At 46.8% G+C, this 18,147-nt stretch overlaps 2 protein-coding genes across 2 annotated transcripts in view; one reads left to right on the plus strand and one right to left on the minus strand.

Annotated features, from left to right (window-relative positions):
* The window catches only part of COMMD4 (COMM domain containing 4), a 136,054-nt gene that overhangs the window by 32,104 nt on the left and 85,803 nt on the right, over window positions 1-18,147 (plus strand). The gene's annotated exons all lie outside the window — the stretch shown is intronic.
* The window catches only part of SIN3A (SIN3 transcription regulator family member A), a 33,794-nt gene that overhangs the window by 12,170 nt on the left and 3,477 nt on the right, over window positions 1-18,147 (minus strand). The window contains exons 2-11 of the mRNA XM_062612156.1: window positions 14,146-14,366; window positions 11,987-12,163; window positions 10,119-10,225; window positions 9,365-9,647; window positions 7,367-7,618; window positions 6,792-6,944; window positions 5,850-6,008; window positions 4,471-4,560; window positions 3,147-3,265; window positions 824-1,034 (exon numbers count right to left, since the gene is read on the minus strand). Coding sequence (XP_062468140.1) covers window positions 824-1,034; window positions 3,147-3,265; window positions 4,471-4,560; window positions 5,850-6,008; window positions 6,792-6,944; window positions 7,367-7,618; window positions 9,365-9,647; window positions 10,119-10,225; window positions 11,987-12,163; window positions 14,146-14,334 — 1,740 coding nt within the window. The 5' untranslated portion in view covers window positions 14,335-14,366. The remainder of the gene's footprint in view (window positions 1-823; window positions 1,035-3,146; window positions 3,266-4,470; window positions 4,561-5,849; window positions 6,009-6,791; window positions 6,945-7,366; window positions 7,619-9,364; window positions 9,648-10,118; window positions 10,226-11,986; window positions 12,164-14,145; window positions 14,367-18,147) is intronic.

Consider the following 18,147-nt stretch of genomic DNA (forward strand, 5'->3'; position numbering starts at 1 on the left):
TTTCCTGAAGCAATGCACTGCTTCTCAAGACAAGAGGTCATCTTAGCATTCCAGGTAGAAAGAAGCAGCATGTGAGGGAGAATGTGTCTACAGAAAACATGATTTTGTTTTCAAGTTGGACTAGAGACAACTCTGAAGCAGACCAGAGGGAACTGGGGTAAAAATGTAGCCATAATCTTGAATTACATACTACCCTGTAAAAGATCCCCGAGATCACATTAAGACCACACAGGAAATTAGTTCTGTCATTTCCTACTTTGTGTGTAAGTCTGTAATCTTAATGTTCTTCTCACATAGGTAACATGGTTACTGAAACCATCATACACATCTCATGCCCCTATGTTTGATTTAAGTGAGTAAAGATCACAACTATTCAGTGGGATTTTTCCAGCTGCTCCCCAGCCCTTTCAGAAGCACCACTGGGGAAGAGCTGATGCCAACCATCAAAGCCACGTGGGGATCACAACTCCCAGCCAGCTTCCAGCATAAACCATTCCTAGACTCACACCTTGCGCTGTGCAATAGCTTCTGGACAGGATCCAGGTGCTGGCAGGAGTGCCAAGTGCTCCCTCGCCACCAGGAACACCACTCACCTTGGGTTCTGACACGTACCATGGTGATCCTGAGCCAGGACGTGGGTGCAGGAGCAGCAGGGCTCAGCGCAGTGTGAAGCAAGCAGCAGCACAACTCTGCTGCACGGGAGCAGACGTGCCCTAACATCGCCAGGAATCTTTTCAGCATTCTCAAAGGGATGCAAAATAAATCCCTCATCCTGCTCTGCTCTGCTCACCCTTGCTCCATCCCTTCAAGAAGAGCATCTTACCTCTTTACACAGTGGAGTCCGCCCCGTACACTTGGGTTGCTGGTAGCTCTTGGGTAAGGCTCGGTAGCTGGAGCCCAGTCTTTTACAGGAGGCATAGTCTATCTCCATGGCAATCCCCTCGGTAGCCCGCTCCTTCGGATACGTCTCCATGTGAACAGACTCTTTATACCCCAGAAAGTTTTTAAACCAAGTGAACAATTCTGGGAATTTCCTGAAAATAAAATGAATGAAGTGAAAAAACTGGCTAAGTAGAAATCAAGCGGTGCTGAGCTGTGATGCTGAGGCTGGAATTGATTGTTACAACCAGACTGTGTCCAAAAAGACCCTCTGAATTATCACTCTGGTGAGTGAGGACTCTGCTCAATCCCACTTCCACAGAGCCTGATCAAACAGGAAACATGGAATGGTTTGGGTTGGAAAGGAATTTAAAGATCACCTAGTTCCAAGCCCCCTGCCATGGGCAAGGACACTGAGTTTGTTGATCAGGCAGAGGACTGCTCTCAGTGCAACTAAGGTGCTTTAGGATTACCCCTTCAGACTGACAGGCATGCAGACAAGCACTGATACATCCCCCATGTGCCTTGTGGGTACAGCCCCCACAAGACAAGTGACAAAGTAGAGCAGCGAAAGCTGTCACTGCAGGGGCAGCACTCATTGGAAGGTCACATCTGAGTCTCTCAATGTACCCCAGCAGCAAACCCAAGCCAGGTTCCCAGCTGTCTGCAAACGTTTTTAACCTTAAATCAGACCTTTCCTTTCCCAAAGCAGCAAGAGGAAACTGAGAAGTGATTCTCTAACTGGATGGCAAGAAGGTTCAGTGCTGAGCAATTGCTTCAGCCAGTGCTGCCTCCCCACACTACACATGCCAACACAAATAATGAGGAAGCCTTTGCCTGCAAGGCCCAAGTGTGCCTGTTTGTAGAGAAAAGCTTTCTGAAGAATTTATTAGTCTAAAATACTGCATCTACCCAACTCCTATCTCATGCAAAGCTCCAGCAATATGAGGAATTGAACCTAGTACTGAAGCTAATTGAATCACTGCTCATTTATTGCCTTTTCATTACATGACAGACAGTAACATCTGCCTCCAGAATAAGAAAACTATGTTATACTTTCCCAATACAGACATTCACTCTTATAGCTGGGAGCACAGACACTAGATGGGAGAAATCCAGGGGTTTCTGTCAAATATTTCACCTTTCCTAGCTACAGGTGGCATCCTGCTGATGCCTGACCAATTCCAGCAGAGCTGTGGAGGGAGTGGAAGCTCCTTGGGGCAGTTTCTTTGCACAGAACCTAGTGTAATGGGGTCCTGAACCCAATTTATGTTGCTATTGCCTCCTCCCTTAGAACCAAGAACTCAATTCACAGGAAGAAGGAACATTAATCTTGCTGCCCAAAGTTGATGGGAGGCTATTCATTTGGTTTAGCTGATTAATACAGGCTTGCTCTCTACACTACTGGCAATTATGGAAGTCTTAATTCCTATTTAAATTATAGTACTCCTGACCACTTTTTTTTTTGCTTCACAACAGAATTCATCTGCTTTCTGGATATTTTAGTGGGTTTATATCAGTTCTCTTTTTAAGAGAACATTTCCTATGTAACTAGACAGTCAAATCTACTCTCAAATGAAATAATTCATGATTGCAGAGCAAGACACTGCAGTAACAGGCTGCTAAATAATTCTCTTTGCTCTTCTGCAAAAGGAAAACATAGCAAGCAGCACCAACACTGCTCTTGAACGCTGCCTGCATGCCAAGGCACAGCTGGGAATCCCACTCTCACCTCCTCTTGGACAAGGAATACAAAAGGGTGGTATAGATGAACGTGAAGTTGGACAGAAAACTGAAACGGGGCCGTTATAATCCTGCTCCAATAAAGGTAAAGTCTGAAAGCCTAAAGCACTTGGCATCAGCACACTGAAGGGCTTCCAAGAACTACCAGTATTTTCCTGCTCATACAACAGCACATGGCACCTCATCACGTACACTTGTGATGCTCAGGCTGAGCTGGAGGCAACAGAAGATGAGAGAACGTGCTGTTAACTTGTGCAGTCATCTAGTGGACAGACATTAAGCAGTGGCAGCCTAACCATGTAAAAGTCAAGCCAAGAAGCCACAGAGGAAGCTACAACTCAGGACTCCATCTCAGGAGCGCTTTGTGGTCCAAGCAACCACCCCCCAGCTCTCAGAGCAGAGATCCTCCCCTGTGCCACCCAACCACATGAGATGCATTCCCCTGAACGACCACAAAGGTTAGTTCTTGTTTCCTGGCTCCACAACAGAAACAGAGCACGTGGCTTAAACGTCCCTCCACTTACCCCAGGAACGGAGAGACGAGCTGCACGAGCTCAGCCCGGGAGATGACCTCCTGGTTGAAAATAACCAGGCAGCGCAGAAAGTTCTCATATGCTTCTGTGCTCCGCAGGGCTTTGCGGACCTGCCAGACAGGAGGGAAGAGGAAAAAGTTGCTGTCAGGGTGAGATCAAGCTGTGGGTGCTATCACTGGCCAGGAGGACCTGGATTCAACACTGTGGTTCCCACCAATGCACAGAGATTACACATGGAACCAGAACACAGAGTGGGTTAAACAGAGACTAACTTGTCTCGTACACGCGGTCAGGCAGGCAGGTACTGACGTGAGCTATCCCCATGCTGGGCATGATCTGCAACATCAGCACCCAGTGCTCTACTCTGGAGAAAGGAGTTGCAAGTGAAGAATGAAATCCCTCAAAGAACCCCCTAACAGCTACGTTAGGAAATGCTGGGATTGTGGATAACATCAGTTATAGCTGCAGTGCCACAAACCCACCCAGGCTGCTTTTAAACACCAGAGAATATTGCAAGTAGGGTGGCAAGGTTAGGCCCTGGGTAACATTGCTCCAGCTTCTGCCTGTGTTAACAGCCTGGGTTATCACAGAGAAGCCAGCTCCTGCAACCTGTAGTATCGTCACAGCCCAAGGAAACCAGACTATTCATCCCAACACCATTACCTTTCCCAGGAGAGCAGTTACCATCTACATATCAGTTGGAGATCTATCATCATTAAGGTATTTGGCATTACAGTTACAATTCCACAGCAGGGATTTCTACGTTTACTCATGTTAACACCTACACAATAGGCCAGTTACCATTAGCTGACCTACAGCATGCTGCAAAATGCACCGCATCATCAGGGAGCAACCAAGACTTCCATTGACTCATGAATATTATTTAAAAGGCTTGTTCAAGTTCGCTATAGAGTCCCCTCTGAGCCATAAGGAAATGTAGGGACAGCTTAGGGAAGCCACCAAGGAAACATCCCCCATATCCCTCACTTGTTCTGTGTGGTAAACCAGCAACAGGCAACACTGTGCAACTAATTAGGTTCAGCTATCAGGGACAAAACCAAATCCAGTGTCAGTGGGAATCAGCTGCTTTGTAAACTGAGCTCCCACACTGCAGGTGGAAAGAAAATACTCCCACAAAAAAGATCAACAGCCCTTTCAACAAACCCAATGGATTTGACTGGGAGGGTGCAAAATACATCTGAGGTCAAGCTGAGAAACATTATCAGGGTTGCATATATGTCACAAACTGGGTGTATACATCCCAAGAACATAAATCAGTGATGTGAGATGGCTTTCTGTGCCTCTCGCTTCTCACCTTCTCGAAGAAGAGAGATTCTGTCCCCACACCATGTTTGCTGGCTTCTGCCAATGATTGGTCTTTTAAACCAAGCAGCTTCGGTTTCTTCTGTTAACAAAAAGAAAGGCAAGAGGGGATAAAAAAAAGGGTTTTTCAGCAGAGCACGTTGCCATATTTTGATTATCTGTCACACAAAGGTGCTGGCTTCCTGACCCCTCCATCTGCTTTCAAACCCAAGAAAGGTGGTTTCTTGTTTTGGAAGGGAACTGGCAGGGAAGTGCCTGTCACAAGTTAATCTCTCCAAGGTTAATCAGTAGCATAGAACTCCCAATATTTTTAACACACTGTTGCATCCTGTTCTGTAACCAGCTGGCTGCAACAGTCACACCACAGTGTATCTCCTTTTTGGAAGCACTTTGTGAAATGACCAACACAAATCTTGTTTTTTCCTGCCCCTTACCCAGTTCGTTTAAGTCCTACACTTCCCTAAAATACCCTATTTCTTTTCCTCTCTTTATTCCACTACAAGATCCTTTATTTTCCCCATACCAGCATCCTCCAAAAGGCCAAAAGCTGCCTCCAGAATGTGTTTTATTTTGCTGCTTTTTATTTGAAAAGGAGAAAGGGCAGAAGGGGAAATAAATCACTGGAATTAAATGATACAGTTATGCCTGCTAATGCTTTTTATCACAAAGCAAGACACACCACCTTCAAATAAAGCAGGCAAACTTCTCCTCTATGCACAAACACTAAGCCACCTGGCCACAGGACAACTTTTATGACACTACAAAGCCTTGCTCTCTCAAAACGTGCATTGTTTGAAAAGGGCAAACTCTGCTAAGAGAAGAATCATCCATCATTGTACTATCAGCTTTATCACAGGGAAGATGAGCAAATGTGATTCCTCTGCATCTGCTCCAAGTTCTGCCACAACAAACCTGACAGGCACCTTTATCGTTCTTTCCCTTATCTCCCCACATGCCTTGGAAACATCACTACAAATTTGGACCTTTGTGCCTTTAGAGAGACTTTTGCCTCCACACCCCACATCTCCCCCTCACCACCAAACACTGCTTTATTCACCAACAAAACTATGCCCCCACATTCTGCAGTGTCCTAATAAGGTGGGGAAAGCCCTATTTCCCCTCAAGCCCAACAGTTACTTTTCCCCAGCACAGTAACTATTACCACCCTCAGGCACAGATAATACCACCAGTCTTCGAAAATCAGAGACAAAGCCTTTCGATTCAAAACTAAGACTTCAGAAAGCTTCCTTTAAAGGCAGGCATTAGTTTCTGTGTTGTCAAGCTGCAGTCTGTGCCACAAAGATCCTAAAAACCTTTGTCACAGCCTCCTGGGAACACCAGGGCTGCTGCATGAGCAGCACATACTCTTACCTTCACCGGAGGGGTTGCTCCAGTTCCTGAGTGCCGTCGGATCTGACAGCCATTCTGGTTGGGTCTTTGCTGTTTGTTGTTGAGCTGTGGCTTCTTCACCGTGCCACCGTGATCATTTCTTACTGATTCCACTTTCTCTGCAGTTGTCTTACTCAATAGCTTATTTAGAGACAAACCCATAAGACCATTAGAGCCGAGTTCCACTCATCCAGGCAAAAAAATGCACATGCGCCTCCTAACTTTAGATGACTGCACTTATTGCAGTCTTAGAACAACCCTTTCAGACAAAGAAATGGTATTTAGAAGACAAGTTATGGCCAGAAAATACAACATATATCACCCTGACCCCATTCCCAGGAAATAAAATCATAGAATTACTGAATCAATGAGGTTGGAAAAGACTTTTAAGCTCATCAAGTCCAACCGTTCCCCAGCACTGCCAAGGCCACCACTAACCCATGGCACTGAGGGCCTCGGCTACACGGGGTGTGAACTCTTGCAGGGATGGTGACTGCAGCCCTGCCCTGGGCAGCCTGTTCCAATGCCTGAGCACCCTCTGGGGAAGGAATTGTTCCTCAGCTCCATCTAAACCTTCCCTGGTGCAGCTTGAGGCCGTTTCCTCTTGTCCTGGCACTTGCTACTTGGGAGAAGAGATTGACCCCACCTCACAACCTCCTGTCAGGCAGTTGTAGAGTGATAAGGTTTCCTCTGATCCTTCTCTTCTCCAGACTAAATTCCCCCAGGTCCTGCAGCCGCTCCTCACCACACTTGTGCTCCAGGCCCTGCACCAGCCCTTCTCTGGCCCCGCTCCAGCACCTCAATGTCAAAAGATCACTCCAAGAACATCCCAAGAAACAAACAGCAGAAGCACATTTTTCTACATACAGAGAGCAGCTCTCCACTAGGTACCTCAGCTCCAAGTTGATCTCCAAGATGACTTACCACAGAGCTGTTGGCATCAGGCAGGAACTGCCCGAACTCCGAGAGCAGATCTTCCTGGTTCTTGAAGAGGCGAGCCACCTGCGCATACACCTCCTGCTCCGTCAGTGCTGGTGTGTAGTTACCTCCTGCCTCCTTGGCATTGCGCTGCTCTTTCTGCCACAGGAAAAGAGGAGAAGCATCAGAAGAATGGATGCATAAACTAGTGAAGTGACAAAGGAGAAAAAGCCGCCCAACCTTCAGTGATATAAAGAAAGAAACATCAAAGATCTCAGCGTCTTACGTAAAGAATCATACTGTATTGGTACGATATTAATATGCTACATTAACAGTACGATTCTTGTACACACTAAATATACATATGCTTATATATACTACACACCCATCTGGCCCTGGATTAGTAGTACACTGACTAAGTGGTTTCTTTACTTTTAGCGCAGTACTATACAAGAATTCCTAGCTTGCTAGCTAGAGCTAAAAGACCTGAATGCAAGTCTTGGACAGACACAGCTAGCTCCCCATGGCAAAGAAAGAGAAACAACCACGCACATACTCAAATCTGCACTGTTAACACTCACCTGATATGTATGGAGGATCTCCAGGAAGGCTTTGTAGATGTCTGGCTGGCCCTGGAACCGATTCTTGATCTTGTTGACATAGTTGATGGCATGATTAAACTCAACGGGCTGATTGTTCTGCAGGGATGGGGTGGTGCCCAGAGAGATTGTCACAGGCGTGTGAGGTTGGACCGGTGGCGAGCGTGGTGATGCGTATGGTGGAATCGGGGGAGTTTGCTGGCTGGCAGGGGTATGTGCCTGCAACTGGGATGGCTGAGAAGAAAAGAAGCCGTGTTAGGAATTAGCAGATTCTTTTATGTTTGGAATAAAGGCACTTTTACTCCACTGACAGACCATATCCAGAGGAAACAACCCAGCATGTAACTGTATGTGATGCCAATGGTGGAACAACATGGGTTCAACACATACCTCTGAGCTGGAATATATCAAGTGGATGAAATCTGGTACCACATCCAGTCAACCAACCTTCTCCCTGCATGACTTTTACCACACTTCCTCGAAAGAATGGTCTTTTTTAACTGCTACTGACAAGTATTGACTTTGCAGGTCTAGAGAATGTCACCATTATCTTTCATAAGCTGAACATTTCCTAGCAGCTGTCCAAGCAGAAACTGCTGTTACAAGATCCTGCCTTGCTTACCTACAACTTCACCTGCCTGGTAAGGAAATCTCACCTCATCATCTAGCAGGGCCATCAGTTTCATTTGAAGGTTTCAGCAAAAACAGTTGAACCTTTTGCATATCAATGGGGAGAAAAGCACATAGCCCCCGGGGATGAGGAAGAGACTGCTACCAGTTCCCTGAGAGCACCTACTCCTTCACTCCTCCGTTGGCATAAGGAAGTTAATCCTGTGTGAAATCTGGCACAGAGAAGTTAATTCTGGAACACCTTAGCTTTACAAAGCTTTTGGCATGCTTTGTTTGCTCTTTCTGAACAGGAGGTGGCAAGTCCCACCAATGTTTGTCTAGAGATCACCTAATCGCCACACTTTCAATCCTGCTGCTAACTGCATGTTCCCCCATTTTGTTTTCCTCTTTTCCAGCCAATTGTTAACTAATTGCACAGTTTAGAGATTAACCCTTGAATCTCTGGGGATTCTCTCCCTCCCTAAGGCTCTCAAATCTTTCCTAATCTTGAGCCTAAAATACATGGTATTTAATCTAGACTAAGTTACTTCAATGCCTATTATCCTGCTCTGTTTCCAATCATGTAAAATACATCTCTTGGACAATAACATCTGGATTACAATTAAAACAAAGTTATTGAAAGGTCTGTTTCAGGTGCACAAACCAATAGCTAAAGGCAGTATCATGTCATCTTGCCTGAACTCTTGCACTTTGGATCTTCCCCAATAACTCCTGCACCCATCCAGCTGATGCTGAGCCAGTCTTTCACAAGTGTAAAAGTAATTTACACTTTAAGCAATGCAGAATCTACCAAGTAACTAATGAAGCTTTTCTAAAGGTTTAACTGCCCCAAGCATTTGAAAACACACACATGCTTTCATACCAAGAGCAACATCTTCAACAGCCTCTGTTTTATGGGGAATTTCTTGGGACTTCAGCTGTTCTGAGACACCACACACAAAAGCAGGCAGTTCAACACACACCCAACGGTTTAACTAGGAAGCCCTTCTTGCAAAGTCAAATACACTTCAGGGACCTTTTTCCTGGGACTGCTGGATCCCTCTCTGAATAACATATGTACATTTTACCAGATGCTTTGAGCATCTTTCAGTTCCCCACTGAAAGCAACAAGGCTTATCCAAACCACTATAAGGTGGCTCATTTGAATCACTCTCAAAGCAACCAAGATGCACCTTGAAGTCTGTAAAGGAGAAACTAACCCAGCAGCTGAAGCACAACACGCGCGGGCTCACAAACGCTATCAAAAAAGCAGCATGGAAATTCCTTTTAAGCTCTTTAGCTCCACACCAGGTTCAGCCGGAGGCAGCAGGATCCCTGTGTGATCAATGTACGTTACTCGAAGCCTCTCACCTTACTGATTTTGGCAGGAGGTGGCTGCGGCGCTGGCTGTGCTGGTGTCGGGGTTGATTGCGCTGAAGGCTGTGATTGATGCTGAGGCTGGGGCTGTGGCTGAGGCTGCAAGCCATGAGTGGGGATCTGGTGAACCTGCCCTGGTGTTGTCACATTCACCATATCATTCGTCTGCACCTCAATCTTGTAACCAGGTGGTAAGAAGGTGTTGAAACCCATGATCAAGTCTGGGTGGCCCTTGAAGAGCTGCGATACACGGCTGATCACTCCTGGAGTGTCAATACTGAAGAAGGAATAACAGCAAAATGTCACAAACCTCCAGACCTTTTCAGTGGTACAGCAAGCTCTCCACACAGGAATTTTCCCTTCTATTTTCTCCCTTATCACCTCTAACCTATGAAACAACGCAAGACTGATTCCCCTGAATATGCCACTGAACTTAAAAATGACATTATCTTATTAGCTCAGACAGCATTTTGTATCTATGAGATCTAGTCCCCAGCCTGACCATTATTAACAGGCAGACAACCAGATGAATCAGCTATCAAGGCTGAAGCTGTGAGCTCCCACTCAAAGCAAAGATTTACTATAAAGGAAGGGATGCATTTAACTTTCAACAACTGCTTTTACACTACTGCTAAAGGTGTGTTCTGCTGCCCACAGGAGAACAAAGTTCAGAGCTCCTGCTCTGTGCTCCCATGCCCACAAACACTCTTTTTAACCTGGAAGGAAGAAGAAAACTGCATCTGGTTACCTTTGAGATTTAAATTCCTTCATTATATCCAAGAAGTCATTGTAGACCTGTGGCTGGCTACCAAACTGCAGCTTCACCTGGTCAAGGTAAGACAGCGCATCCTCCACCTGGACACAGAACAAACAGGTAGGATCAGCAGAGAGGACTTTATTTCATCTCCCACTGTTCTGCACAACACCAAAACACAGCTGTTAGCCTTGAGCCTGCCCACGGAATTAAGGAGCAAAAGATCACAACCCTGAGCAGAGTACTACCAGCACCATTGGAATAAGAGGCACTCACTCCCCACTCCCGGCTCACAAGATAAAACTGTATCAAAAAAGAAACAAAAGGGGTAAAAAGTAACAGGGATCAGCAGAATTACTTGGAAGTAATTCCTGCATTCATGGAAGTAAGCAGCAAGTGGGAAATGCCATCATCAGGGTGGTAGATGTCTGCCAGGTACACACTTCCATGTTTTCAAGCAGCCAGACGTTACAGTGCGGCATAGAAGGGGGTTGAAAACGGCAACTGTGGGTGGCAAATTGTTTTATACCTCAAACAGCAGGAAGTGGATGAAGCGTTCGTGTACCAACATCCAATACTCAGATGTGCTCAAAGAACAGCCCCAGCCTGAAGAGAGACCTCTGGGTCCCCAGCACCAGGCTGCACACTCATCAGCTGTAAGAGCTACACACAGGAGCAAAAGAAGACTGTCACGTATAGCCCCAGTCCTGCACCAGCAGAGGACCTGCCATGGACTGCACTGGCAGAAAGAACCACACAGTTTGGAGCCCTTTTCAGAAGTCTCTAGCAATGAAGTGTCCTCTACTCAGTAAAGGCCTCCCACCAACATGGCAGTGGGTGCCATCAACACTGGAAGAGGCTCACACTGTATTTGGAAGAGGCTAAGAAATAGGCACCAATTCGTATCCATGTGCCTTCTCGCTAGAGTTGAACCAAACAGAGCTACTTAAAGGGATTATTTTTGGTGGAGTTTTCTCCTTTTTAAGGATTTTCCAGCACGTAATCTAAGAATAGAGCCTTCCTTACTCCCAAAGTACTCCCACACAGCCACCCACATATGCCATGTGTTCAGGAAAGCTCCAAATGTTTTGGTAATTTAACCCATTCATACAAATACCCTGAATAACACTTGTTCCTTTTCCTCCTGCCCTTAATCTTTTCCTAGCAAGTCCAGTTTTTATTATGGCATTTCAAACAGGAGGGTTTCAGCAGGAAGGAAAGTCCCTTTCTGCATTTGGTAGTACTCCAAATAGGAGAAGCATCTAAGCCTTGTCAAGACAGCTTTTTGGAGGTCACCAGCTGGGTGGCCTTCCCTACACATGGAATTGAGAAAGGCCCCCAGGTGCTCAAAGATTTAAGCACAGGTTGGTTTATGTAAGGCATTACATTATGTCCCTTACATAAGAAGGACATGGAACTGTTGGAACAAGTCCAGAGGATGTCATGAGGATGATCAAGGGGCTGGAGCAGCTCCTGTATGGAGCCAGGCTGAGAACACTGGGGCTGTTCAGCCTGGAGAAGAGAAGCTATGTGGAGACCTCAGAGCAGCTGCCAGCGTCTGAAGGGGGCTCCAAGTATGCTGGAGAGGGACTCTTCATCAGGGACTGTAGGGACAGGACAAGGGGTGATGGGTTCAAACTGAAACAGGAGAGACTGAGATGAGCTCTTAGGCAGAAGCTCTTCCCTGTGAGGGTGCTGAGGCGCTGGCACAGGGTGCCCAGAGAAGCTGTGGCTGCCCCATCCCTGGCAGTGTTCAAGGCGAGGTTGGACACAGGGGTTTGGAGCAAGCTGCTCTAGTGGAAGGTGTCCCTGCCCATGGCAGGGGTTAGAACCCCCAAACCAATCTGTGATCCTCTGATTACCTTGAGGCGCTGGAACTGCTGCTGCCCCTGCACGGGCACGGCTGGCGGGGTGGGGTGAGCGTGGCTCTGCACCACTTGGCTCCCGTGGGGCTGCACTGGTGCTGTGTGGTGGTGGCCGCTGTGCACGGCTGCGATGGCTGGCCCATGGCTGCCTGAGCTCTGCGGCACAGCTGACACCTGCAAGGTAAAGAGGACATCACATACAGCTACATACACAGGCAGAGAGCAGGAGCAGCCTTCCCAGATCCAGAAATACAGGGAAAAACATAAGGAAGCAGAACAGAGTCTGACCTTTAAGCAGGACTGCTAACAACCTTAGTAAAAAATACCTTCATTTCCTTCAACAATGACCGAGAGACACCTAAAACCAAAACAACTCATCCTATACTGCAAATACAGGAGATCCCTCTCTGCAAACACATTATGCACATAGGTTCTCTCCAACCTGCAGGCTCACTGCCTGTCTAGTTACTAACTCTAACATAAAGACATGCAAAAGGAGCTCAAAATAGGATTTTCAGTCTGACAGAGTCAAGGTTCTGTCTTTTTTCTATGACACGTGTCACTAGTGATAACCTGAATGAATCTTTATGAGCTTCTATGCTCTTGCCATTCAGTTTTGTACTGGAAGGCAAATTGTGGCTCTCTCGTACCAGCAGACTCAGGGGAAAACTCAGCTTGGTGTCTCCCCTAGAAAAACAGGGACAGGAACAGAAGGCGCTTCTCAGATCTCCTTCATACGTGAAACCAGAAAGGTTTCAATTTGGAAAATCCACTAAAAAAGCCTTTTAGAAAAATAAAACTGCAAAGTAAATTACTTTTCACTTTACGCAAACTTAAATTTTCCATTCAAGCCTCTTTTAGGTGGGATATACTTTTCTTAATCCTTCCCATGAACAAGGAACAGTTTGCTTGCTGGTCCATCCAAGTTCTTTGCAGGAAGGGCTGCCAGCATAAATACACCCTCTTCCAGCCCCTACAAGTGTCTGCCTGCAGGCTCCCCAGCTCTGCGGTTGCCACTATCAGCACGAACATCCCGTCTGCAGAAGTTAGTAAGAAGCTGTGTGTAAAATCAAGCACTGGGCAGGGAGAGCAGCTCACCAGCACCACAGGTGTGGATTGTGTGACATGCCAAAACCATGGCAAAGGTTGAACTCCTTCTCTGGTCTTTCACTGGGAGGTATCTCCAGTGTGCTCTTAAAGCACACTGTTCTCTCTCCCCAGCTGATAGCTCCTTGTGAAGGGGGCAGGAGAGGGGACAGTGCCACCTAATAACTCTGGGGTCCTGTCTTCCAAAACACTGCCATTTTCCTGGAAGTCTTCAATCTAAATGCCGATCTGATCCAGTCTGTTAAGATTTAGATCAGCCAGGATACCGTCTGCCCGTGACAGAGCAATAAACCTTTTCCTGGTGAAGAAAACCAGAGAAAAAGCCCTCCACACACTTGCCTCTAGGATTCAGAGACAATGATCTGAGAGAATCACTAAAAGAATCATGTTCAAAAAAGCCAAGTCACACCATGTTTGTTCAGGCAGCTCTGAATGAGAATGAAGCTGACAGTTCTAAAGCAAGTGCTTCAAATGAGACGTGTGATAAGCACATTGGACAATCTCAGTTTTTCTTTAGGAAAGCCTGGCACTAAATCACAGAGTGGTTTGCGTTGGGAGGGACCTTAAAGCTCATCCAGCTCCAATCCCCTGCCACGGGCAGGGACACCTTCCACTAAAATAAAACCTTGTCTCAAATACGGAATTCAACATGGTACTGGCTGGTCACACAGCAGGACTGCAGCTGGGATGCACCTAAGGGATGAGCAGCCTTCCAGTATCTGAAAGGGCCTACAAGGATGCTGGAGAGGGACTCTTCATCAGGGACTGTAGCGACAGAACAAGGGGTGATGGGCTCAAACTGAAACAGGGGAAGTTCAGGTTAGATATAAGGGAGCTCTTTACTGTGAGGGTGGTGAGGCACTGCCATAGGCTGCCTAAAGAAATGGTAAATGCTCCGTCCCTGGCAGTGTTTAAGGCCAGGCTGGACACACCCTTGGGCGACACGGTCTAATAGTGAGGTGTCCCTGACCATGGCAGGGAGCTGGAACTGGATGAGCTTAAGGTCCTTTCCATCCATAACCACTCTATGATTCTATGAGCACACACACCTGGTAGCTGGGAGTTACCGAGTACTGAATCCCCGTGGCAGACTGCATGGTCTCTGAAACTGCCTCATATACCGGAGGTGCCGGGGCGAGCACACGGTGCTGGTGTTGGAAGGCTTCAGTGCTGCTGGTGATACGTCTCTGCTGCGACGCATACACGGGTGACTCCTGCTCATCCAATCGTCGCTTCATTCTGAACTCATGCTCGGGAAGCACAACGAAACCTGGGGAAAACAGACCCATTACCAAAGGCAATCAATTCATCGCTCCCTGCTTGTGCTGTGGACGCCAAGTTCACCACAAGCAGGTAGGGCAAGTTCCGCTCTATTCATTAAGGTTCCTGATAGCTCAAGATAGGAGAGGGGAATTAAGATTCAGCTTTCTGCAACCATGTTTTAGCACCCAAAAAACATAGCCTTAATGTTGGAAATTAAATACTCTGCTTTAAAGTTGATGGTTTCTTCAATCTCATTGAAGCATTGACAGCACAGATGTCTTCAGCACACACAGACCCTGAGCAAGGCAACTCTCATTGAATGAGCTATCCAAACACCACAGACTGGGGGACGGTGTGTTACCTACACACAGCCCGACAAAGCTGCCTACATTGAAAGCATGGAAACAAACCCCTCCTGCACAGCCCAGGTAGGATGAGAACCAACTGTGAGAGATGCTTTAAATACGTGGGAGGAAGGGGAAAGGAGGAGGCAAAAAGCAGGACGTGTAATCAGATTGTGAAATCACTTACAGAGCCCCCATGCGAAACATTCTCTGTTTAATACACATAGATGTATAACCTCAGAAAAACCCACAGACCCACTACTACACCAGGAGTATTTTGGATGCTGTATGCCACACACCCACGGTGCTCCCAGCACCATGCTCTCCAGCACCAAGGCAAAGGGTGCAAATCCTAGTGCTTTCTATGCACTCACAGTTATTGCCATCCTTGAGATGTTATGTTCTGTTTGTCAAACCACTGGGTGCTCAAAAACATACACACCTTATTAAGATATTTGAGGGATACAGAAGAGAGTGAAATGCATCCTCTTCCACCTCTAATTCACCAGGACCTCTCCAAAGCAAGTCCTTTTCAGTCCCTATGCAGTTAAGCACATTCACTGCTAATGTGCACACACAGATAAGCAAGGGGGAATGAAGCTCCTGCAGAATAATGGTAACAGCCAACTAAGCCAGTCGCCACCTACAAGCTCATCGCAGTCTAAACCCATCATTAACCAAATAACCCAAAGATCATTCACCAATATCTTGGTGCATGTCAAATGTACACAGGAACTGGCAGGAGAGAGATTCAGAGTAGATCAAGGTAGGATTGAAAACACAGGTGATGGAGCATTTTCCCATCTGTGCCCCTCTCTACTAGTCTCTCCTTTCACTTGGAGGCGGTAGGACAAGAAGGAAGATGTCTTTTTGGAGCTGCTCTTCAAGTTTAACCTCTCAGAACAGTCCCTTGCCAGGTTCCCAAAGCACCCCTCAGGTAGAAGCCAACAGAGGCAGAGGAGGACTCCTCACCCCAGGTAAAGGGGAAAGCTCACTAACTGGATCGGATTTACAAGTTACAAATCCTAAGTAGGTCTGACCTCCAGCACACACTCCGAAAGCAGAGGAGAGCACTCCAGGAGCTCATTTGGCTAATGGTGCCTGCGCTGGTTGTCTTTTCATTCAGCTGGTCTCTGCTGACAAATAAAGAGCAAGGCAGGTTAACATGGAGCTACTCCCCTTGAGCACAGCCTACATTTAGCTTTGGAAAGACACACTTTTATGCTAATAGTGCTGGCACTAAACTGAGCAAATCTGACCATGCACCACCAGCATCCCATGACTGTCCTAACCAGGATTTTGCATGACAATGGCTGATTGCACGAGTAAAGTCTGGGCAAAGCTTTGGTAGCATCTACTTATAACCCACTCACCAACTTGGACACCCATCTGCTCTGGACACCGGTACCCCAGCCAGTCCTTCCACTGTCTGTTCATCTCCCAGACTGGTTTGCCCCTTACCCCTTCAGTGGCACAAGAGCTCCCCTTGCCCACAGGAGCAACCAAGAGCAGCTGGTTTGAGACACATACATGTAAAATTCCCAAAAGCAGAAGCATTCCCTCCAAAAATTCACATGTGATTTGCTGTAAAGAAGCAAAGCGGTTCAGCAGGCTTAACACACTGTCTGCACTAAGAGATGTGTGTGTATATGTGTATATATATATACATACACATGGTGTGTACGTGGTATTAAGCTTCTCACCCTTGCGTCTCCATTCCCTAAGCAACCCCACACTCATTGCTTCCGATGGACTAACCAACCTTTCAAGCAGAAGCTATTTGAGGACAGGAGATGGCTGGAGGACTCATGTGCCCTTATGAGGATTAAAATGCCACCTCAGGCTGACCTAAGCCTTTTCCCTGTGGAGCCACCAAACATCTCAGTCCTGTGAAACTGTGGGAGTTGTGGCAGCACCACCACATACACACCAGCAGCATGAACATCAGGTTTTGAAGCTCTTGCAGAGCAAGTGAGCAATCTTCCAGAAATGCAGTTTGCTGTATGGTTGAGAGTGAAGCTGCTGTTCAGTAAAAATCAAAGCTCCCTTAGGTGGTTCTTCCCTCTGAATTCCCCTCATCTTCACTAACCGAGCTGGGACTCTGCTTCTATCCAAGCACTGTACCTGCTTCAACTTTAACACTTCATATTACAGTGAATATATATATGTATACAGAAAGAGTCAATATTATAGTCAACAGCCAATAGCATTAGTCAGTCTTCCTAGATAACACCTCCTGAAACTCCTACTTGGGGTCTGCTTCGCTGCCTGAGAGCAGCTCACAGCAGACCACCACTTAACCAAGATCACTCATGCACAGGCTTTTTTAATCCCAGCAGAGAGATGATCTTGATAGTCTGCTGGACCCACATGAAGCCTAGTGATGCTCATCTGTGCATCCACCACCACTGAAACTTTAGGGAGAGGGGAAAGCACTGAGGAATGTGCCTTCACTTCCTCGCAGAGTTCCTGCTGATCTTGGCATCTCCCAAGGATCTCCTCCATTCAAAAGCTGGAGAGATCCGTTGCGCAGCAGGTCCTACCCCTCCTACAGACAGCTGATAAGGAAGAAGGGCTGTGATGAAACCCAAGACTAGACATGTCATTTTGAACTGATTTAGCCGAAGCCTCCTGCTCAAAGGGGCAGTTCCACCCTCTTCCACCCTTAGTGACAACAGCTTTCTCTCAGCATCCTTGCTGGGGGCAAAGCCCAGCTAACTATTTCAAGGATAAGTTGTGTCAAAGACTTGTATCAGGTATTTGCCCTTTGCTGTGGTGACATTATGAACAGTCTACACTTATCTTACAGGGTCTTCTCAGGCATGTAGCACACAGCTGGCATCCCCTTACTGACTTTGACTCTAAGACACAGAAAGCCCCGATTCAAATTGCATCGTCTGTAATGTTAATTTGGGGGTGGGGGGAAAAGAAAAAGCCCCCAAAGTACAGCAATGACACAAACTCACAGTGACAGCAAGTCACATACTTCAGGTACTTTTAACTTCAGTTAGAGCACGCCACATTCTGCCTCCAGGAGGACGAAACCTGCATTTTATGTTTAATCTTCTGAGGTCTTTTGTGTCCCACTTTGCAGGGAAAAGGCACCATGTAAGAACACACCTCCAATCTTCCCACCCGTGCCACCTCACCAGCCTTGCTTAGTGCTACAGGGAGGGTACATCAGGCAGATGTATCACAAAAGCATGCAGGGTCCCCGGCTGGTAAAGCCAAAAAAGAAGCTTAAAACAAGATATGTTACAGCTCAGTAACACCACCAGAATTATGCAATTCTACCCCACCAACTTCATCAGAGGATTTCCCCATACATCTGCCTCATGTAAACCACTGGGACTGATAAAGGTAAGTGGAGCACATCCTTTCCCTCTGGTACTGCAGGGAGGAGAGCAGCAGAAGTGCTGACATGGAAAGGGAAGGAACAAAGCG

This window comes from Pezoporus occidentalis, unplaced genomic scaffold (genome assembly GCF_034315485.1).
Source record: "Pezoporus occidentalis ecotype Australia unplaced genomic scaffold, CSIRO_AGI_Poc_V1 ctg159, whole genome shotgun sequence".
Taxonomy (NCBI): domain Eukaryota; kingdom Metazoa; phylum Chordata; class Aves; order Psittaciformes; family Psittacidae; genus Pezoporus; species Pezoporus occidentalis.